The sequence below is a fragment of the Hipposideros armiger genome, unplaced genomic scaffold (genome assembly GCF_001890085.2).
Source record: "Hipposideros armiger isolate ML-2016 unplaced genomic scaffold, ASM189008v1 scaffold_258, whole genome shotgun sequence".
NCBI classification, from domain to species: domain Eukaryota; kingdom Metazoa; phylum Chordata; class Mammalia; order Chiroptera; family Hipposideridae; genus Hipposideros; species Hipposideros armiger.
Genome location: NW_017731608.1, coordinates 451,307 through 475,333, shown reverse-complemented (window position 1 = coordinate 475,333; position 24,027 = coordinate 451,307). Strand labels below are relative to the sequence as shown.

Below are 24,027 nucleotides of genomic sequence, written 5' to 3'. Positions count from 1 at the left end.
CAATTCCCCAATAAAAATCTTAGAAAAAACAAACAAACACACAAACAAAACAAACAACTGCTTAAGGTCAATTTAGTATCTAAAAGGCATAACTATATTGTGACTGGTTTTTTGGTTTTTTTTGGTGACTACGAAAATTGGTTCATTTCTTTCTAATCCCACCGCGTGCACATATTTGTACTTACGGTTGTCATACAGGCATGTATTAAAATTTAACTTATTTTCCATATTCAGAGAAACTTCCAATGACAGAAATACCATCGTAAAGGGGGAAAGTAAACACTGTTGCGTAGCACTTGAGCTTGTCTACTTCCCTGTGTTTCTTCTTAGGAGTAGACCTCAGAGAAGAGGAGTCATTTTGAGTGCATGCAAGTGTATGTATAGCGACTGTCTTTCCAGGAGGCGTTCACTCTATTTTACAGACAGATCTTTGGTGATACATCCCTTAGTCTTGAGGAGACAATTGAATGGGGTGCTATCCAGTCCTGGCAGGATATAGCACTCATCCACAGTAAAACTTAAGTACTGTAACAAAATAAATACTTCTGTGTTATACAAACCAATATGAAGGAAAAAGAGTTTTTGTTGGATAAGAGGTCAAATGAGCATGGGCCTTTAAAACTGTTATGTTGAAGGGAAGGATATAGGATATTCCATGATAGCCATTGATCACATATTTTAGTTCATGAAATATCATCACTTACATGTTTTAAGTAGCGTTTAATATAATCTTAGAGCAAGGACTTCCTTCTCTTCTCTGCCCCCACACTCCAATATCGCTTCTTTTCTTTTTATTGAGGTGTAATTGACATATAACTGTATATTAGTTTCAGGTATACAACATAATGATTTGATGTTTGTATTTTTATTGAGGTATAATTGATATATTTATTATTTCTTATCTAATTAAAAGTGAAATCCTTTCCTTTTGGACAAATTACATTTTTTTTGCTATGTCCAAGGCATCTCAGATTGGTTCATTTTGTTGCCTAGCCACACCATCCATGATGTCATACCATTTGCAGCATCCATGATGTCATACCATTTCTGAGAACATTGACTTGTTAAGAGCTCTTTTGCATTGAGTTCTTTGGTTTATAGGAATATGAATATCTGATGAAATTTTTTACCAGTATGCATAATTTGGTGAGTTTAAAATTTTTAAATTTAAATGTATTTTTTTAATTAAAGTAAAATGGGATAAGAAAAAGGAAAGAAAGGACTTTAATCATTGGAATATCTTTTTAATTTTCTACTTTGTGACTCCATTAAAAAAAAACCCAACTCTGTAATTTTGAAGCAGAGATTCTGAAATTACCACTTTTCTAAAAATATCCCTTACAGCTGAAACTTAATATAGCTAAGCATTTTAGTTTTGGGGATGATACAGATTTTCATAAAGATGTATTTCCAAATGGAAATAGCACTGAGGCTTCTGAAATAGGGAACCTTTCCAAAACAGGCTTGTGGTTGTCTGGGTGAAGAATATTAGGTTGCAACACTCAAAAAGGAAATCCTGGCATAGGAAGCAATTGATGAAGGGCAAATATCCACAGAGACTGATAAAGCTTTTAAAGGCACTTGTGTGGCCTGAGTGCAAGGCCTCACCAGTACCTCTTAAATTAAATATCGTGTGATCCATATAGTGTGCTGAGCCATGCTTATAATTCCATCTTTGCTTCTTTTTTACATAATGCATCATTCTTATTTTTAATTTCCTATAAGTTCTAGTCATCATTCGAGTGAGAATTGCAGCCTTTCCCCACTCTGCCCTTCGTGAAAATGTCATCGTCATAATGGGCAGTAGGGCAGCTTTATGGTGTTTTGAAAATCAAGTTCATCAGCATTTTTAGACTATCAGTTTATTATTTAGTATTATTATTAGTACTAAGAATACTGAATGTTTTATAACTCTAATTTTATAAAAAGATTTTTCTCTTTGAGTCAGGGTGAGGGATAGATGGGTATTATCCTCATTTTGTAACAGAGGAAACTAATACTGAAGAGAGGCTGAGTGATGACCAGAGTCACAGAGTCATATAGAGGGGGTGAAAGGAAAACCGGCATCCTGGTATTTTAGCGTTTGGCCTGAGCTGTTCCCTGGTACAGTACAGGCACAACATTTTCATGGCTATTGTTGTCTAAATGGCACCATATATATATATATGTGTGTATGTATATATATATATATATATACACATATATATACATATATACACACACACATATACATATACACACACACACACACATTTTCTTTTCAAAACAAGAAGCATCTGGGTTTTTAAAAGGTTCTACTAAAGAAATTGTTCTATTCCTTTTTTTTTTTTTAAGATTTTATTGGGGAATTGGGGAAGGGAACAGTGTATTTTTCCAGGACCCATCAGCTCCTAGTCAAGTTGTTGTCCTTCAGTCTTAGTTGTGGAGGCACAAGCTCAGCTCCAAGTCTAAATGCCACTTTCAATCTAGTTGCAGGAGGTGGAAGGGGGTGGGCGTACAGCCCACCATCCCATGCGGGAGGTGAACCAGCAACCTTGCTGTTAAGAACACGCGCTCTAACCAACTGAGCCACTTGGCTGGCCCCTCTAGTCCTGTTTTTATAACCTTCTCCTATCTCAGATCTCTCAAAATAATTTTAAATGGGATCATGCCATTTGTGGGAAAAGAAAAAGTCACAGAAACTTAACCTAATGATATGGGAGTCCAGAAGAGTTGGAACTCATAGTATTCAAGCTTTAGTAAAATTTCTGCAGCAATACGTATTTATTAAATGAGTTCATTTTATTTGAATTTATCTAATTTGAGCTGCATTTTAAGTAAAGAGGTACTATCAGTATTAAGTACTATCAGTACTTAATGTTGGAAATGTTAAGGTTTGGTTAGGTTTGGTTTGGTTTGGGGAGCTTCCATTATTACTAACATGGAACTTTGGCTTTGGGGAAGATGGGCCCTGAATAAATAAATATGTGAGTGAGATGCTCAGTGGAGGGTGTCTAGCCCGGGGCAGCAGTAGGGAGTGTCTGTACACCCTAAAATGTGTGCAGAATATGTGTGTGTGTTCGTGCACATATGGCAGTTGGTGGGGGGAGCAGGGTCCATAATTCTTTTTTTTTTTTTTTTTGTGAAGAAAAAATTCATGAGGTACAGAGGAATAGAAGTCAGAAAATTTATTTAGGAAGAGAAGCACTGGCAGAGGAGCTGCCAGGGACAGAGTCTAGAGTAGATAGCTGCCCATAATTCTTCATTATGATCTTAAAGGGGTATGGACACCCCCTCTGCCCAATGGTAAGATCCATGCTGTCAGTCAGTTCCCTTATTAGGTTTGAATATAAAGCACTTTATTTTCCCCTCAAATGAAGAGGACCACATGTGAATACCTTTTTCAAAATAGTGCTTTTGAAAACGAGAAGTGTTTGCTAAAGATTGTTCTCAAATAAATCATAATTTACAAATGGAAAGATACGGTAGATTACTCTTGCATTCTGTTGGAAATTTAATAAATTTCACAAGTTGTACTAAATACAAGTTACAAATTAGTTCCTTTCTGAAACATTAGCCATTCCATAACTATTTTGAGGACTAAGTACTCTAGTTATGAAAGCCAGATTTAGAAACAAATCTTGACGATGGAGCTAAGCAACAAGTCGCTCAAAGGAGCTCAACCAACTCACCATTAAAACCCAGCCAGTGTGCCAGATTGTAATGATTTAAATCACTAATGAAATGCATATTATTTGAGAGGGATTATTTTTTTTTTAACATTAAGTAAGGTAGTAATTTTCCAGTAGTCAAATTTAATGAAAACATTTCCTCATATAAATTGGAGCTTTATTTTTATATATTAGTTTTACTGTTTTATTTGTTTTTACTAAAAATAGTCCTTCTTTCCCTGTATTTCCTCATGAAATCTTTCAGAACCACTTCTAGAAATGGCATCATTTCGCCATAAGTATTTTGTTTTCTCCCCCATCTAGTTTTTATGAAGTAGTGCTAACTCTGCCTTAATTTGATTTGGCATCCCTGCAATTGAACATTTGTAAGTATCTTGTATTATGGCCCATCTGGGTTGTCATAGAAACCAAAGACCTCCATCCTCTTCCCTCTAGTTAAAAATGGAATGCAAACAGGGCTTCAAAGTGACGTTTTTCTAGTACGAGTGACAGCCCTGTGAAGTGCAGAACAGAAAGGTTTCTTATTGGTTTTATTCTCCCATGGCCTATCGTACCAGTTAACTCTGATGCGCGCAGCTTTTCTCTTGAAAATCTGGCAAGGTACTAATGGAATTTTTTAAATGTACGCATCAGGGAGAAGAAAAAGAATGCACTTAATCCTCCTCCTGCTCTTTTCTTACATAAAAATGCAGTGTTAGCTCGCAGTGTTTCTGTATTCTTCCTGATGTCATTAGCTGGTCTCTGAAGCCGTGGGACAGGTGGCAGAAGCCCTGATTAGTCACCACAACTGTGGCTTTAGTCTGGTTATTTATTTCTCAAGTCAGGTGCGTGTGGTTTTATCTCATTAGAACCTATAGGTCCATTGGCTAGGTGTGTTGCCGGTTTTATTTATTAGAATAGAAATTTGTTGATATGGCCATTCTCATGTGTCATTGGACTTGATTCTAAAACGTAGAGAGCCCATTTGTACCACCCTGGTAGTCACATAATCCTTGACTTCGCCTTGATGGTTTTTCAGCTTCCACATTCCCTTTCGCTTCTCCACCTGAACAGTACATTGCCTCTGTGATGTTTCTGCTTCTAAAGAAGCTATGTTGATAAGTGCCAGTGTGTTCTTTCAATCGTGTTAGCAAAACGTCGGTTTGGTGGTCAAGATTTGTCGAACTTTTAATGTGGCACTACTCAAAGTTTAGAGTGTCAAATTCTTATTTAATCATAGGTTTTGAATTTGGAAAATGACACAAATAGTGATCTCTGACTGTGAAACAACGAAAACCTGACATATATATGTTTATATCCTATTAGGACTGTTTCAGGAGGGTTGGGATTAAAATCATTAGACAATTGCACTCGAGTTTTTGGTCAGTTTTAAGTCTCCTGTTTTTCAAAAGGAAAACATTAGTCTTTAAATAGTATCTACAATTTGACTGTTAGATAGTTTCTGGTAATTGTGTACTTTCTTATCTTGTGTCCCACGTCTCAACTGAGGGTCATTTTCATCAGTGAATTCAGAAATGTTAAGAGTATTACCATATCTTGATGAAGGAGACTCTGCAGCTACCAGGATCTAGTAATAAGTAAGAGGTAGGGTTCAGCTGCTGTTATATCTCAAGGTAAGAGAATATACTTTCCAAATAACACTATATTCCTTGGCATAGCGTATAGAAACGAATCGTTTGTTTTCGTAGCATAGTGTGGGAAATGATGCAGCAGTTTCTTCATGCTAAACATGTTGCTTGCTTCTTTCAAGTTTGCTGCCTTCACTTATAATTTGATTGGTGCTGTTTGTTGTTGTTTTTTGCAAGCATCAGGCAGCTGAGAGGGTTAACATCCTAGCCTCAATTCTTCAGTCAATTTCAAAATTAGAATCTCCCCTAGATCATTATTTCCATTTATCAGTGTCTGTTTAAAAAAAGACTAGAGACCGTTGCTTGTTGTTTAGCACATGTCACATTGCTGTGAGCCTTGCCGAAGGTTGTGACTTTGCCTTTGCACAGAGGACTAGGACAAGCATTTCTACTCACCGCTGCTGTGACTCATCCTCAGGAGAAAAGCTGAGAAGTTTGTGTACATTGTAGTCAGTAGGGCCTTGAACAGAATAAAATGTGATGAATTTCTCACCCACTAAGATACAGAAATTCTCATGTAGGTATCAATCCCTCTCATCCCTGTGCTTTGTCATCACCAGTTATTTTTTGCTAATAAACAACATAATACTTGGTTCTTTGAAATCTGTGTTTTTAGGTATATTTCTGCACATTATCAACATAGTTCTTCCTCCTCTAACCACCAATCTCATAACTGTCTGGCTCCTTCTAAATTTTACGTTTTTGGGTCCTCTATAGATACATTTTAAATTTTTCCTTTCTAAAAATAGACATGCGTTTTCAAGTGTAGAAACAAGATAGGTAATTCTACAGTCTGTGTTCTCAAAGAACAGTCTTCTTAAATGGAAAGGATAGAGCCCAATGGAAGTATACACATGCCTTTTCATTGGGTACTTATTTATCTGAGGGACCCATAATCAACCACTAGTGTCTAAACTTGCCTTATTCCATTTGTCCAAAGTAATAATTTTTAATTATCATTGATATCCCATGTTTGTTTTTGTCTCAGAATTTTTTCCTTGGGTTTAGCATTGCTCAAAATGGACACTCTCTCAAGTCTTGTCTTCTGTTTGTGGTTCTACTTTTTCTATTTATAGCTTTCTGCTCTGTTTACATGTTTTTAACTGTGCAATATTTTGCTTGTTAATACTCTGTAAGAAATGTTACAGTTTTTTTGCACATGTATCTTCTATCTCCTGAAATGGCTACATAAACCTCTTAAAGAATTAAATAAATTTAAGTATTATATGACAACAGCTAATACAATACTATATACTCTGTACAGATATTCAACAAATATTGTCTTCAGACCTTATACTGCCTGCCACCCTATTCATGGCCCCTAACATCCTTTCAAACCTAAGATGAGAGGGATCAGCAAAAATGCATGCAAAGCAGCAAGCAAATTAATAGCTCTGGGCGATTCAAAAGATGTTCTGAGAATCTTTCTTAATGCCGCTTTAAATGTGTGTGCTAATCACACAGATGGAACCCCATCTATGAGTAAGTTGCCAGTCTAAAACAAAGAAGACCAGAACGGTTTGTATTTGCAGTTTATGCCCCCCATCCTCTGGGATTCAGTAATCTTTTTAGCCTCTCTCCACAGTGGTCCATGTATATGCCTGGGTAGCAGGCTGATTGCTGCCGATGGCACTAAAATGTTTTGATAGGAGCAAAACTGCGCTGCCCCCTTCCTCATGAGCCCAGTGTTCAGAGATGACCTGTTGGCGCATAGACCTGTGGTGTATCATTTTTTTGGTACAAGAGCAGTAGAATCAGGTCTGACTCTAGGTGATTGAAGTGGTAGTTTTAGATTCCGATAAGAGGACCTATTGCCGGTGAGGGAGGCTGAAATTGCAGAATGAGTTTGTAGCATGAGGCAGGTCTGCCCAGCAGCAGGTTGATTTGCACCGTGAGACGAGCGGCACACATAAACAGATGGCCCAACAATGAGTCAGAGCGACAGATCCAAGCAGGTAGATTGGCTTTTGCCTGATTCTTAACATGGTTAGAGAGAGTGGAATTTCAGCCACTTTACAAACGAAAAACAAATATTCAGTGAAAGAAATGCTGTTCATTGGGAAATGAAAAATATGCATGATTAGGCGGAGGAGAAATCTGACTGTCACTGGATCTGGACATTGAAAAACCCACATTTTTGGGAGCTGCTTCCTGTAGGCATGAACTGGCTTTATCTTTTGCCACGTGATCATTCAGCACCATTATGCCGAACGCTTCAGCATGTAACGTGCAGCAAGAAAATGTTAAAATGATGTCTTTGATATCGGGTTTTAAAGAATTATGAACTATTTAGTCGCAAGCACAAATCAGATATTTGGTTTAAGAGAAACATTGTTTTAAACGGACACCATGGTGGTAAGTGGCATAAAAACATACTGTAACCTGTTTGTAATGGTGTTAAGTGGAAGAAAAATATTAATAGAAAAACCCTTCGTTTTCCTACATAAAGCATTGAAAAAGAGAAGAGTGTAACAGAATTCCCAGATCTAATCATCCGTCTTCAAAATGTAAATGTAAACAATCATTTCTCTGCCAAACACTGAGAAGTACTAAGCATCTCATTAATTTTCAAAAACAAGATTTGCTGTAGTTTTATATCTCTAGAAAAGTGTTTTAAATATAACATTTGATGAAGGAAATGCTGTACCACTTGAATTCCTGTACTTTAATTCTCTGATTGGCAGATGACACTGACCGTAGCCCAGCATCCTCAGTGCATGCGTTTGCCCGAGAAAGCGAGTTACTGATGAGTAATTGTGGGGATACCTGTTGGCCTTCCATGGTTCACTGTGGTTAGAATTGTACCTGGAAATACAAACTACTGTGGAAACCTTACCCTGAGATGATGTGAGGGCTGCGAATGCCATTGGTTAAAGCAGAGGGTTAAATATAGCTAGCTCTCTTTTGTTTCCCCAATAATTGGGATCCTATTCAAGATTAATTGTGCCAGTACCTACATCCCAAATTGGCTTTCGTTTTATCTCCTCACGCATGTAACACCTAGCCTTTGCTCAGGGTAGAGAAAGCACTAATCTACCTTTGTGCACATGGAAGGTAGCGTTCCGGGCACTGCGTTAAAAACTCCAGGAGAATACATTATTAATGGAATAGGTCTCTCTTCTCTCTCAAAGAGAAATTACTTATGTGACCACTGTCAAGGAGGCTAGAGACAGACTTAGTGCTAGTTCTTAACCAATTTTTTAAAAAATGAGTTACTGAGAGAACCATAAGGAGAAATACTTTAATGAGTAAATTGCCTTCACAACACGCAGCTTGTAGACACCAGTGTGCTCTAATAGTAATATAGATCACCCTGTAAGTATCACCCAGTAAGCTTTAGTAAATTGGGTACATTTCTTATGGGACGCCACGTTATCTAAGGTTAGAAAAATACTACTACATTTGGCTTTGATATCATTGTTAAGGATCATCAGAAGATTTTCTGATCAGTTTTGGTTTAAATAAACGCCCATCATTTGTTTGCTGGCTTCCAGCTTTACGTTTTCAGTTTGTTTTTGTCTACACATGTATAATTGAGCTGAAGATGTGTGCCAATAAGTAAGTAGAGGAGCTGCATTCAGCTTCTGCTTGAGTCTGCAGTATTAGAGCGTTCTTTTTGTTGCATGTGCTGGTCTTGCAGACTCTGTAGAGCCTTATCAAATGCAGCCAGTTGGTACTGCTGGTATGAAAGCACAGGGGAGCTCTCATGTGGAAGGTTAATGGAGTGTAATTATAAAGAAAAATGAACTGCTCAACCACTCTATCTCACTCTACCTGCACCAAGAGTGACAAGTGTTCTGATCTTTTATAAACCCCGGAGCAGAGGTTTAACCATCGAAAATTATGACAGTATAACTGTCACACAAACAAACACCCTGTGAAGTATAGGTATGCACCCCTGTGTAGGAATGATTCCTTCCTGTTACAGGGAGCCTCGGTTAGGAAAGGGGCACCTTCAGCCCCCAAGAAAAGCTGCTTGTTAAACCTTGTACTTTCATGTCACTTCTTCTTTTCTACTCAATTTATTCCATTTTCTTTTCCTAAAGATGCTTTCCCTCCTCTGATTAGTGGCAAGGCTGACAGCCTGCACACGAGTAGGTCCATTCCACTGTATCCATCAGATGACAAATATCCTTGCTTTCTCCCAGCAAGTCCATCACACTTGCCCTCACAGCCCTCCTTAAATCAACTGGGTTCTTTTAAAGGGGATGGCAATAATCATCTCTCCTCATTCTCAGCCTCTAACCAGCTGTAGGAAGCCAGGTATTGTCTAACCGGCCTTTCTCTCAGGGTCTACAACAGCAGAGAGATGACACACATTTCTAATGGGCTCACGATGGAGTTGGAGCCTTATGTCCTTTGGTTGAAAATGTCACAGGAAATATTTAGTAAGGAAAATGCAGCTGGGAGGAACAAGGACAGAGAAAGGACCAAGGAGACATTCAAAGGGTGTGATGATGACTAGACAAATCTGTGTTACTGGTGTGTCACATCGCCCGTGAATGTTGCAGAGTCGTCATGCCACTGGCACATCTGAAGGGTAAGCAGAGCTGGGTTGCAGAGCTGAGTTGATTTAGTGCTTTTGCCAGCTCAGCACAGAGTTGGAATAAGGTGTTGCAGAGTGATGCACCACCAACAAAACCCCTGACATCTTGTTCGTACCAAGTCTAAAACATAACCACTCTTGGCGAGGCTGTGCTGCCTACTGAGATAAGTAAATTCAGCATCACATACATTAGGCCTGTGGAGATGAAGCAGAAGTGATGGCTGTGTCACTTGCACAGCGGTCTTATTGACTGAGCCCTGGTCTTGTGTGGCGGTGGGGGGAGGGGCGGACAGGACTTCTAGCAGCCGCTCAGAAAGCGGGGAGGCTGATTTTAAACCTCTCTGTGGTTTATAATGTTATTTCCTCAGCCCCTTTGCTGAGGGGGCTTTGATCACCTGAGCTCTATTTTAAAAGCAAAATAGCTGTACAGTCTTTACAGCAGGAGGATAAATCTGTTCATGAATAGAAATTTAAAACCCAGCTTTCTATTAGTGGCTGGTAAGAAAACTTTGCTGTGATACACCCCCTTTAAAAACACACTGGAACCTAACATTGTACCCATCTAAATGCTGCCAGCGTCCATTCCATTTATTAAATTGAAGTCATTGTCCCAGAATTGAAGTTTTTGGCTTGAGGCTGGAAGGTTAGAAACAGAATCTTAAAATTGTCCATCATACTCCATCGAGGAGGAGGCATATCATTCTGTTGGCGTGACTCCAGCGCGTGGCCCTGCTCAGCTGCCGGAGAGATTCTCTTTGATGACAGAAATACAGCCTCTGGCCTTTTGGAGCAAGTTATCCAGCTCTGCGCTGTCCCTTTAAGAACATGCCCAACCCTTCCAGGCGCCCAGAGCAGTTTATAGGAACTTGGCCTGAGCACCAGCGATGGGTGTCTTTTGCTCCAGGCCCATCTCTTGAGCCACCCGTGCCTCATCTAGGGCGCTCCTGTTTTTTACCTTGACTGCATCTCCTGGCTCCTCTCCTGCTTGACCACTTCAGTTTGTTGCACAAGTTACTCGTCTTCCTTGGCTCTCAACAGCCTGGCTTTGTTTCCCAGCTGTTTACTGTATCTAGAGACTGATGTCCAACAAAGGACATCTCTCCCCCTTGGCCCAGCTCCCCGCACCGGTATACACTGCATTCAGTCGGTCCACTTGGATATCACCCAACCTCCTGTCAGCCCCAAGAGTTGGCTCAGACAAATGAGCTCCAGCTCTTTGTTCGGGGAACAGAGCTTCATTCAGACTGGTTTTCCAGAGTAGAGGGATTCCATATTCCAGCGCCCAGTTTACTGTTAGGTAGCTGTGTAACTTCTGACTGGTCATCAGGCGTCACATGCCTCCCTCCCTGTCTGAATCAATGATCGTTGCCTTAATCCACCCCGCACAATTGTGATCCTCTTACTGGATAACAGAATGTGAAAATTTACAATTGTAAAGAGCTGTATAATCAGATGATCACACCATTAGGGAGATATGTGTGGAAAATGCTACCACCACTTTTCATTGAAGGTTTCACTCAGAAAAATTATTAAATACTCCGTATGTTTATAACATGAATTCCTTTTTTCTTAATCGTATAAAGTCAATGATTTTGAAAAAAAATCTGAGTACTCAGAAACAAGAACCAGTTAAGTGCAGGAGATGTTTCTCGTGTTCCGGTTGGGTTCCAAATCTGATGATTACATTTTGCTTCCTAGAATTCCCCGGGCAGCTTCAACAAGGTGGTTTTCATTTTTCTGACCTCTACAACGCGGCTGTTTAAACAGCTGCTTCCCTCAGCCCTGGAGACAGCTACAGTTCAGTGCTAGAGAAAGTCATTCCAGCTCATTTTGACGTCAGTGTTACACGAGGGGGAAGGGTTTCAATGATCTGTATGTACCTGAAGCTGTTTTGATAAAGCTGTCCCAATTATGGGCGTATTATTACTGCAATTTTCATTTTTACCTTTACGTTTTATATATAGCTCTCTGTCTCCCTTGTATTGTCAGATATTTTATCCATTGATTACTTGCTTTTTATGTCTGTGCCGCTTCCCACTAAAAGTCACATCCCAGCCTTTTCACGGTAGTAAAATTTTGATCAACCAGAAAGCCATTTTAATTTTCTGGTTATCCGAAATCCTTTTTGACTCACCTCCTATTGTTGAAACATTTTCTAAGTAATGGTTGACTCCTCTCTTAGTAACTACAGTTCAGTGAATGTAATTACTGTCTAGGGGTTGAAAACTGGTAGCCTATGGGCTTAATCTAACCAGCAAAGATATTCTTCTGTTTGACTCAGAATGTTAAATGCATTTCTCACATTAGTGCCTTTAGACAGGGCAGTCCCTCTCTACTTGACCTTCGTCCCCATCACTCCTATTATCATAGCTGGCCACCTTCATTCACATCTGTTACCTGCCTGACCCCTGTTCATGTGGATTTTCAACCCCTGAATGAAACCATTCTCTTTAATGGTTTAGCGTTTTTGTGGTATATCAGAATCATCATTCTGAGCATTAGTTTTCTGTGTACAATGCTTATTTATAGAGGTAGAAAGTGTTGTTCAAGAGATTGTATTCTTGCCATTCAGAGATTCATAGAATTTTAAGCAGAAGAGAATGCTGGAGACTTGAGCGGAGAAGCTGAGACCAAGATCAGGTAAATAATTTACCCAGACACAAACCTAGCTTAATAAGTTTTATGAGACTAGAACCCAGATTTTTTTTTACCAAACTTTATATTATTTCTAATGCACAATACTGCCTCTCTACTTATTTTTCCTAAAAGCAGAATGATTGTGTGTGTGTGTGTGTGTGTGTGTGTGTGTGTGTGTGTGTGTGTTTAAAGTTTTTTCCTAGGTGCTTTTGTGGTTTGCTACATTATGTAGTATATGGGGTGGGGGGAAGCAGTATGGAATTAGATATTAGAAACTAGAACTATTAAGTCTCACTCTACCTGACTTGAGACCTAGGTCAAATCACTTTATGCTCAAAGCCTCATTGTCCTTGGTGGCAGGTAACAGCTATCTGATATATTATTGCTGTTGTTTTTATTGTAACCATTATAGAACTCACCAGCTGCCACATTAAATTGTATCTAAAAATCAGGAGAACTACTGTGGTACATTTAGACAATGGAATATTATTTAGCGCTAAAAAGAAATGAACTATCGGGCTGACCTTGCAAGTGACTCAATTGGTTAAGAGTGAGAGCTCTGAGCAACAGGGTCACCGCTTTGATTCCCACATGGGCCAGTGACCCTGCGCCCGACCTGAGCTGCCAACAGATGGCAGGATGGCTCAGCTGGTGAGAGCATGTGCTCCTAACAACAAAGTTGCCATTTCGACTCCCACATGGGATGGGTGGGCTATGCCCACCCGCAACTAAGATTGAACGCAGCACCTTGAGCTGAGCTGCCCTGAGCTGCTGCCAGATGGCGACTGGACTTGGAGCTGAGCCAGCTGCGCCCTCCACAACTAAGATTGAAGGACAACAACTTGGCTGTTCCCCTTCCCCAATTCCCCAGCGCTGTTCCCCTTCTCCAATTCCCCAATAAAATCCTAAAAAAAAAAAAGGAAATGAATTATCAAGCCATGAAAAGACATAGAGGAACTTGAAATGCATATGACTAAGTGAAAGAAGTTATTCTGAAAAGGCTGCATACTGTATGACACCAGCTATATGACATTGTGGGAAAGGGAAAGTTATGGAGCCAGTGAAAAGATCCAGGAATGAGGGAAAGAGAGGGATGAATAGGCAGAGCACAGAGGATTTTTAGGGCAGTGAAATATTCCATGTAATATTCCATTGATGGATATATGTCATTATACATTTGTCAAAACCCATAGAATGCATAACATTAAGAGGGAACCCTAGTGTAAACTGTGGACTTGGGGTGATAATGATGGTTCATCTAGGCTCTTCATCATTTTTAACAAATGTACCATTCATTCTAGCGGGGATTTGATAGGGAGGCTGTGGGTCAGCGGGTAGGGGGTTTATAGGAATTGTGCTTTCCACTCAATTTTACTGTGAACTTAAAACTGCTCTAAAAAATAAAGCCTGTTTTGTTTTGTTTTTTAAATAGAGGGACTGATCTTATGTTCAGTTCAGTGTCCTCTAATGAACCTGCATCTCAGTAATTATGTTGGATGGGGAAACTGGAGAACAGTATAGTAAAAGAGTGAGCCACACACCTTCACTACTAAAAAATAAGCTACAAGAAGATAAAAATAACAAGTCATTTTTATGATATCATTTCATCTTTTCTAAAACTTGGAGAGAGCGAGAGAGACAGGGTGTGTGTGTGTGTGTGTGTGTGTGTGTGTGTGTGTGTGTGTGTGTGTGTTTATAAAGACTTTAAATATTCATATAGAAATTTGTCGATTGGATTTAGTGATTTTCATAGCCTCAGAAAAATGATTTTCTTCACACTTGAGATTTAATAAAATGCTTAAATTTTTAACCAAATATTTTTTATTCATTAAGAGATTATTCATGCTTTCTTCTATACTGCTGAATATCTATCTCTCTTTAATAAAATTGCTAGTACTGACAATTTAAAACAAAAAAGCAGACCTGCTCTAAAATTCTGAAAGATGAGTTCAGGTTTCTTCTGTCTCTGATGTGCAAAACCCAGACTAAATACAGAGTGGTACAAATCATCCTTTGTCACGTGTCTCGGGAGATCCAACCCCTTGCGTTGCCCATCCCTCATCTTGGCAGCCTACTGTAGGTGGTAGAATTGCTCCCTCTGTGTTATTTTATGTGGGGTCTTGTCACAAAGTAAATTTGTAACATTGTTCATTTTTCTCTTCAAGTGATTGTAAAAATTCCTCCTGATAAACTACTCAAATAGTGACTACTTTAAAAGGAAGAGATAGTCAGTAGTTTTGGAATCTTTTTAAATCTGTGTGTTTGTGCTAGTCCGGTAGGTGATAAACAATTATGTTTTTAAGTATCAAGAGTTTGTTATTCAGGATGTACTTGTGTTAAAATACTTCCCAATTCAAAATGCCAGTGTTTTGTGATTTGTAAGAGTTACTTTTGTTTAAATGTAAGGGAAATACTGCATTTCACCTTAGAATATTTTCTACCCGATGTATCCTGCCTCACACAGAGAGAGTTCTGATACCCATTATCTGTCGTTTTCTGTCTTTCAAGAAAAAGCTGCAGAATTGAGGATTGTTAAAAGGTATCCTCACCTTTGAAAATGATCGACCCATGTCTTAGTACATGAATGCTGCGTAGAATTGGTTAAATATTATATTTTTGTCTTTCAGCATCTGATTCTGTCTTGTGAAAAGAGGGCTTCCTGCATATCTCAAATTGTACCCAGGGCTTGGAGTAGGCAAAACAATCTGTTTTAACTGAGCAGTGTTCCATACAATGGTAGTGGTTTTGGGTTTTGTTCCTCTCTTTTCCTCCCCCCATTTTAGGATCAATACTATGCCGGGACAGCTACTTGGGCAGCCATTTCCAATCATAATGCTTTAGTGCTTCTGGCAGAGCAATGAGAGTATTTCTGTAGTGTATGGGACAACCGACATTCACAAGGCAATGCTGCCTTTTAAGTGGTGGGGTGTGGAGCCATGGAATGATGAATGACAAGCTAGTGGTGTGTGCAGGTCTGTAGCAGATAGTTACAGAGGGGCATGCATTTTGCTGAACTGGAGCTTAATTTACAAATTAATAGCCTCCGTGTCATATCCATTGTGTGGTTCAAACACAATGATTCAGGCACTTTTTTTATATTAGTAAGCAGCTAAATTATGCAGATTATAAATGGTTCTTACGGTTGTTGTTTTCTGCTGTCCTCATTACCGTATCTAAGGTCTTTGCTGGGTCAGGTTACATTTAAATTGGACATCTATTTTATGCATTTGGAATGTGGCCCTGAACCATTGTAGAGGTATAAGAAACCTGGCCTGTACCTAGAGTTCTACACAAGGAAATATATTCCCTAATGTGTTTGATTTCTGAGATAAAAAGGGAACAGGTGGCATTCTCTTTCTTAATCCTGTACTTTGGGCACTTCTCATTAAAAAAATAAAAGTACATAGTTTGAACTAACATAAAAATGTTTGACTAGATGTTGAAAAATCAAGTGATTGAAATATAATTGACATTGGAAATAAAAGTTGCATTTAATTAGCTGTAGCTCTGAGTTAAAAATTCATACTAGACAAATTGTATTAGTCATTGGTTATCATCCTTATATTCACATTGCCCTCAACGGTTTCCTAACTGTTCCCCACCATTAATTCATTTGTTCCTCAACGTTTCTCTGAAGTAGGCAGGACAGTATAGCTTAGTGCTTCAAAGAGATGTAGAGAACTTAAATGTAAGCCAACTGGGTTCTGATTTTTGGCTTCCTTGGTTTTTATTACAGATAATTATATTACAACTACCATTCCCAGCATGCAGTGCTCTTTTTTAGTCTATATGTGTGTTTTTATTATTTTGCCCTAGCATCTGCGTATGTTACATACTGGAAAATAGTTCTCCAGGCGTTACATCCCTCATATGTACAACAGCTACACTCTCTTTTTTGTGCAAGCTGAAGGCAGCCCCAGGTTCTTAGCTGGGTCCCTGGGTTTAGGTAGAGTTTGGCTGTAACAGTCTTATAGTCACGCATAAGGAAGTGGAGGAAGGTGGGGTTGAGTTTATCTATTAGAACATGAATAAACTAAAGAAGAAGAGTGTAAACTGCGTTTCAATCAGGCTATCAAATAAGGGGTCTAATCCCCTCTGGAGATGGAATATAAATCCCACTGATATGAATAAAATGCCTGTTCTTCTATAGAGATGGGATGTAAAACCTATTGATGTAAGAGAGAGAGAGAGAGAGAGAGAGAGAGAGAGAGAGAGAGTGTTTTAAAGAAGCGTAAACCCCAAAGAATATTTTTTTACTTAAAAAAAGTAAGCCAAAGTCTAATCAGTACCATGACATATGCATTCTCCACCATCTGTTAAGCATCCATGTAGAGAATTTTGAACTTTATAAAAAAAAACTCTGGAAATTTCCAACTGTTGCTGTTCCTTACTTCACTTATATTGTACTCTACAAATTCCATGACACCTTACAGAACTATCAAATAATTATCTATGTTCCCAACTCTCTAAGACCAAACAAACCCTCTTTAGTTGACAACATATACAGTTCACTGTCTAAGATGAGGTTGTAGATACTGCTTCTGTCAAACGGGTGGTATTTTTAAAGGGTGTATCCCTTTTTTTAAAGTTTAAAAAGGTTAGAAGCCATTTGCTAATTCTAACCCTGAAATTGAATATTGGAGAGGTGTGGGGGAAACCGTCTAGTGCTTTACAAAATGAATAAAACACAATTATTTTTAGCTAAGTATATTTTTATAGCTGCTGCCACCAATATTCCTTCCCTTCTTCTGTCAGAATTGTGTCCTGTGTGTCTCCCTTGGAACAGTCCCTCTAATAACTTTAGTGCAAAGCCTCCCATTGAATTTCACTTACTGCATTAAGAAGGAGCTTATTTGGAGTTTATTGCTTCTTTTCCCTGTGTATTAGTTCCTAAAGTGGTGGAATCTTCACTTAATTTAATAACACATATCTTTTACTTGGGACTGTAATTTTGTCATTGTTAACGCCAGTAACCCATACCCTATTCTGTTTGGGGTTTTTTTTATTTTTTTTATTGGGGAATTGGGGAGGGGAACAGTGTTTGGGAATTGGGGAAGAGGAACATTGTGTTTTTCCAGGACCCATCAGCTCCAAGTCAAGTTGTTGTCCTTCAGTCTTAGTCGTGGAGGGCGCAGCTCAGCTCTAAGTCCAGTCACCACTTTCAATCTTAGTTGCAGGGGAGGCGCAGCCCACCACCCCATGCGGGAGTTGAACCGACAACTTTGTTGCACACTGAGCCTTCCCGGGGCTGCTCAGCTCAAGGTGCCATGTTCAATCTTAGTTGCAGAGAGGCATAGCCCACCATCCCATATGGGTGTTGAACTGGCAACCTTGCTGCTAAGAGCACACGCTCTCACCAGCTCTGCGACAGCTCAGCTCGGGCACAGCTCATTGGCCCATGTGGGAATCGAACCGGCGACCCTGTTGCTCAGAGCTCACGCTCTTAACCAACTGAACCACTCGGCTGGCCCCGTTACCCTATTCTTTAGAGGATAATTGTGTGGCAGCACTCTGAAGACTGTCAGCATATCTCCTTCCTGTGTCTTTGGCGTTGATGAATATTAGTGTTACTTTTAAATGTAGTGATGGAATTTTAGTTGGACAGTAGAAAGTTTTTGTTTGTTTGTTTGTTTTTTAAGTAAATTCTGACTTCATCAGCAAATGTCAATTTCTCCACGTTAGTTTTTCTACCCACAAAAATTTTCGTTTCCCTGGTTTCATTTGAGCAATTGGGGAGTCTGAAGACCTGGAAAGATTTTTCACTGCATTTTAGGTACAAAGATGGGTAAGATTTGTTCTTGACTTGCTCGAGTTGTGAAAAGTTATAAGTCTCTGTCAGCCCTGGTATAAAGGGTGAAGGTTATATCTTCAGATTAGATGGTTGATTCATGGAGGGAAAAAACGATGAATTTTTAGGACAACACGACGTAAGATGTCTGAGTGAGTGTGGGCCTCTCGTGATTGATATGAAACAGATAACGCTGACTAGAACACAAACAAGTTGAGTGACTGACTGTAGCACCAACAGTGTAGTAGAGACTTAAAGCACCGACATACAGGAGGGCGGGGCCTTATGCCTGGAGTTCCTTTAGAGAGAAGCTGTCTCAAATTCATGTGAGAGTTTGATAGAAATAAACAGGTGGCTTGGTTGGAGGGGTGGGGGCTGTCTTTCCATCTCTCCATCTTCTGTATTGACCAAAGCCATGGAACTTGCAGTGATGGACTTGGGAGAAAAAGAGTCTGATTTTCTGTTAAATTGGACCTATAAACTTCCGTAGTTTTCTTTGGGCTCTGTCTTGCTGTCATGTGAACACGTTGATAGCATCACTGAATGTCACAATATTGATCACCGTGACTACCTGTCTCAGAAACTGTGACTTGAAGTGTCAGAGGCTCTGTGAACTCTTCTGCCTGAACAAGCCCTGATGAAACCTAGTGATACGAATGTCATGGGAAGCTGAAGCTTGGAATTACATGCTGGGTTTCTGGAGCGGTTCTTGACAGATGGATTGAAGGGGGTGGTACTAGCCATTCCGGACACCTGGCCCGTTGGCCTGTTGTTTATAGAAATATATTAAGGATAGAAGATGATAAGTTATTAACTTTTCTCCCTCCCTCCTGCCTTCATTCTTCCCAGTTTTCCTCTTTCATTTCCTTCATTTTCTCCCTCTTGTAACTCTCATTAACTTATTAGTGAATGACGAATGGCAAAGCTTCAGAAGAACGTTCCAAGATAATTATCTACATTTAAAGGTCTCCTTCATATGTGAATAACATTGAAAACATCACAATATTTGTGTCAACATAACCTTCATCAATGTCCAGCAGAAGTTGATTTCTTTGTTTAAAACACATAATAGTAAAAGTATCATGCTCACTTTTCATGGAGACGAGAGGATACTTAACAACTTTGCTTGATACCACGCAGCTGAGATTTATGAAATATTACAGCTGTGTTCTCTCGCTGCCACCCAGAACTGGTACTGACCCAGACCAGGATTCTGCTGGAGTTAATGTGACTTTTGCCAAGACTGAACTAGAACAAGAGTGGATCGTGGGACTTAGAAAAGCCAACAAATACACTCAACTCTCCTTCATTCGCCAGTCCTTAAAAGAATGTGCAGGGCCCCGTCACTGCCGAGTTCACCTAACTTTAGATCATTGGGTTTCAAAATGCAGTGATAGATATTTAAGTTACAGAAGGTATCAGTGCTTCCCCCAGCCTTGATTTTTTAAAAAAAATATCACAGACATGCACAACTACACGCTTGGAATTCTTCTAATCTTCTGATAAACACTGCAGGGACTTCAGGGGCAATGCATTTCTTAGCAGCGCTCTGAAATATACCAGAGCCTTCTTCCAAAGAAAACTTTACCCAGCTCTTAAGATCTGACCCGTGTCCAATCTGCACAGCTCTCTCTTTCTTCCTTTTTTTTTTTCTCCTCTCAAGGACTAATGGAAGTTGGTTAAGTATTTGGAACCCCCTTCCCCCCTCAGGTTCCACAGGCTTTGTTTCAGGCCCTGGGGGAGGAACAGTTGTGAATGCAATGTGACCCACTGACTCCCACTCTCCTGATTCTGGTTCTGATTGGTCGTCACCTTGCTCTAGAGGCTGCAGAATATACTCTAGCCTGCATCCCTTTCTCGTTTTTTCCCCTACTGTTCTCTTCTGCTGGTAACACTGGGAGTGGGTTCAGGGCTTTGTGTCTTGCTTGTAGTTTACCCCAGTTAGGCAGTAAGTAGGAGAGCACACCGTGTTTCCTAAGGATGGCTGTAGAGGAGAAAAACACCCTTTCATTTCGTGCCTGGTATAGTAATTATTTAGTTTCCTGTGCCGTTTTTGTTCAAAGTTTATTTTTTGGCAGGTGTCACATTTGTGTTGTATTATTTCCTCCTGGTTTCTCTCCTCCTCCTGATTTGAGCTGAGTTTTTTTTTGTTTGTTTTTGTTTTGTAAAGGTTCTTGGAGTCCCTTTCTCTGACTGCTATGCTATACTTTTGCTAGTTTGTTAATATGTTTGATGAATGTTGATTAAGATGGGGGTGGGGGTGGGCTGAAAGCAACTCTAAATAATTACTTGTTAAATGTCTACATGTTCTGGCAGTTACCAAGCAATGAAACCTACCTGTGATACTCAAAATGATCCGGAGCACCACTGCTATTTCTTTCCCATCTCCTAAACCCTATCAGCTTAATTACTCTGCCATTTATACATAAGAAATGGGATTTTGAAGACTTGGAAAGTTAATTTTTATAAGCATTTGATATTTTTATTAATTTACATTTTTATTATTCCACAGATGGTTTTTAAAGACATTGGACTCTGCATCCTTTTTTTCTTTTAATAGTTTACTATTAAAAGAGGAAGTGCTAGCAGAATATAAAGTATAGCAGAATTTTCCCCAAAAAAGTGGCCTTTATGTGATATTTTCATTGCCTAAAAGGAATCAATAGTAAAAATATTAAAAAATCTCTCAAGAATGTATTTTGTGCTGACTGAAAGTTTTTTAAAAACCACTTTGAACCAAACAACAACACAACCCGTTTTGTAAATATTTTCAGGTTCAAATATGTTAAGCAAGTATCGTGGAGGTTTGGATTCTTTGGAGAACATGTGCAGTGAAATTGGTTAGAGTCTGCAGCAGGAATTTGAAAATCAACCTGGCCTTTTGATTTCACTTAACTCTTCATTGAAAGGTCTTCATTCACTTCTTTTTCTCCATTCATAATCTGGATTAGAAAATAGCAATCTGTTTGTATCACAAATAACAAACCTCAGCTGGTGAACTCACTTGAACGTGTGTGAGAGGAGTGCTGCTTACACTTCCTTCCAGCCTTTAGGACAGGAGAGTCAGAACCCAAGTCTGGCCCCCAAATAATAACCCAAGTCTGGTTATTATACATTCTCTCGGCCACTTGCTATCTTCAGTCCCATCGCTTACAGATCACGTGACGAGAATAAGGACATTGACTTGGGCGCAGAGTATAGCTGTGAACAAAACAAGTCCTCCCCTCATGGAGCTTACGTTCCATTGAAATGTATTGTTATAGTAATGAAGGTATCCAAGTGCATGCTTTCCTTGGATTTGAACAAGGTCTAGAAAATTCATTTAATTTAAAAATGTTCATCCCATGTAACTAAATCTCTCCTGTCCCATGTTATAAAATCCCTCTTCTGCCTAAACAGATGTATGCATTTCTACAGATCCTGGTCCAGCAAAAAGTCCTGCTGATGAGTGAATATATTTCAGTCATCTAGAATTTCTGTTGTTTATATTGCATATTTCTTTTTTTTTTAAAGATTTTATTGGGGAATTGGAGGAGGGGAACAGTGTTGGGGAATTGGGGAAGGGGACCTGCCAAGTTGTTGTTCTTCAATCTTAGTTGTGGAGGGCGCCAGTCACCATCTGGCTTCCCGGCAGCAGCTTGTGGCCTCTAAGCTCAAGGTGCTGTGTTCAATCTTAGTTGTGGGTGAGTGGAGCCACCATCCCATGTGGGAGTCGAACCAGCAGCCTTGTTGTTAAGAGCGCATGCTCTATCCACTGAGCCATCCAGGCGGCAGTTCAGCTCAAGGTGCTGAGTTCAGTCTTAGTTATGGGTGGGCATAGCCCACCATCGAACAGACAATCTTGTTTTTACACCAGCTGAGCCATCCTGCCACCTGTTGGCAGCTCAGCAACAGCTCAGCTCGGGCGCAGCGTCACTGGCCCATGTGGGAATCAATCTGGCGGCCCCGTTGCTCAGAGCCTGCACTCTTAAGCCAACTCTTAACCAACTGAGCCACTCGTTCAGCCCTATATTGCATATTTCTGAGAGCAAGATTTCTTTGTTTAAAAGTCTGTTTAATGTTTGAATCTGGGACAGATATATAATATTTGTTAATAAAAATTAGTATAGCTGGTATCTAGGTTGTCAGAGGCAACAAGAAAAATGACCATCAATGTGCCGATCACAGCTCTGCGTACTTTACATACAGCAGCTTGTTTGGTACGTGTAAGAATGCTAAGGATGTTGCTAGTTGCCTCATTTTACAGACCAGGAAATTGAGCCATAGATAGGTAAAGTGGCTTAAACATCATCACATAGCTGGTAAGTAGCAAAACTGGAATTTGAATTGAGGCAGCCAACCTCCAGAGGCGTGTCTTCTCTGCTACACTATACTACCCTTCCAGCCTAGCACAATGAGCTAATAATAGTCAAGAAACCTGACTATTGTGTGACCTCCATCAGCTTTTCATCTCATCTGTGTGCCTCAGTTTCCCTTTATACATAGAACGTTTCTTATGCCATGGGTTTCTCCTCATTTGTCGAATCTATAAATTTTCAATGTAACAAGTTCTAGATTAAAGATATCAGAGACATAGTTGCTGCCTATTTCTGTACAGCTGACAGAAGAGTATTCTGATAGATTTTATTTCTTCTTGTCTCTCCACTTGGCAGAAAAGAGTCGTTGAACAGCTACGGAAGAACCTGATAGTAAAGCAAGAACAACCAGACAAGTTCCAAATACAGCCATTGCCACAATCTGAAAACAAACTACAGACAGCACAGCAGCAACCACTACAGCAGCTGCAGCAACAACAGCAGTACCACCACCACCACGCCCAGTCGGCTACACCCGCTCCCAGTCTGACTGCATCACAGGTAACAGTGTGCGTGGAGATTGGTTGTGTAGAACTGGGTCCTGTTTCCGGTTATATGAAGCTCAGCGAGCACGAAACAAAAGTTCCTTTGTTCACTTTTTCATACTATAACTGGGATAAGAATCACTTGAAATTCATGGTCAGAAGGAAATAACATTACTAAGAAGCAAAAGTTAAATGATTTCCCACTTGTCCAAAGAAGGAGGTGATTGGTGGCAACGAAAAATCGCTTCTTTGTGTTAGAACAGAAGTAAAGTCTTAATTTGAATTTCTGGAAGCATTTATTTGCACTTGTTCTAAAAATCTGGGTGAGTTGACTGCCTCTAGAATTGTTTTTCTGGAATTCTTTGCAATTACGTGTGGAGATATTGCAGGACAGGATCAGTGCCCCTGGGCCAGGTAGAAGGAGGCATTTGGAAGGGTGATATATTTCTGTTATTCGTAGAAACAAAATACTCATTTCTAGGTCTGTATTCAAGAGAAAATGAATCTGTTCTAATACCTTGAAGGAAATCTGAATTGGAAGCTACAGGTCAAAACTGGGACTAAGAAGTAGAGGCTTAATAACCCCAACCTGGTATAGCTGTGCAAATACTGTACTGTGAAGGGCATTTAAACTAGCATATAATGGAAGGATAATGAGGCAGTCAAGATACACAAAAAGGACACACTTGGGAATGACATTTGGTTAAGAAAATGATTCAAGCTTGATCTCCACACACTTAGATGTAACGTGGACATACATAGCTTTTAAAAATGAGACAGTAGAGCAGTGGTTCTTTTTTGATCCTTAGAGGTCACAAACCCCTTTACAACTCTTGAAAACTGTGGATCCCTCCCCAGAAAAATACACATTCACACTTAATACACTTGTTTTTGCACATGGTTTCAAGGGCTTGGAT

The 24,027-nt window shown here is 39.6% G+C and overlaps 1 protein-coding gene across 18 annotated transcripts in view; it reads left to right on the top strand.

Annotated features, from left to right (window-relative positions):
• Window positions 1–24,027, top strand: part of PHF21A (PHD finger protein 21A) — a 159,333-nt gene that overhangs the window by 97,165 nt on the left and 38,141 nt on the right. For all 18 annotated transcript variants that reach the window (XM_019656448.1, XM_019656445.1, XM_019656446.1 and 15 more), the window contains one exon: window positions 22,923–23,126. In XM_019656448.1, the coding sequence (XP_019511993.1) occupies window positions 22,923–23,126 (204 nt within the window). The remainder of the gene's footprint in view (window positions 1–22,922; window positions 23,127–24,027) is intronic.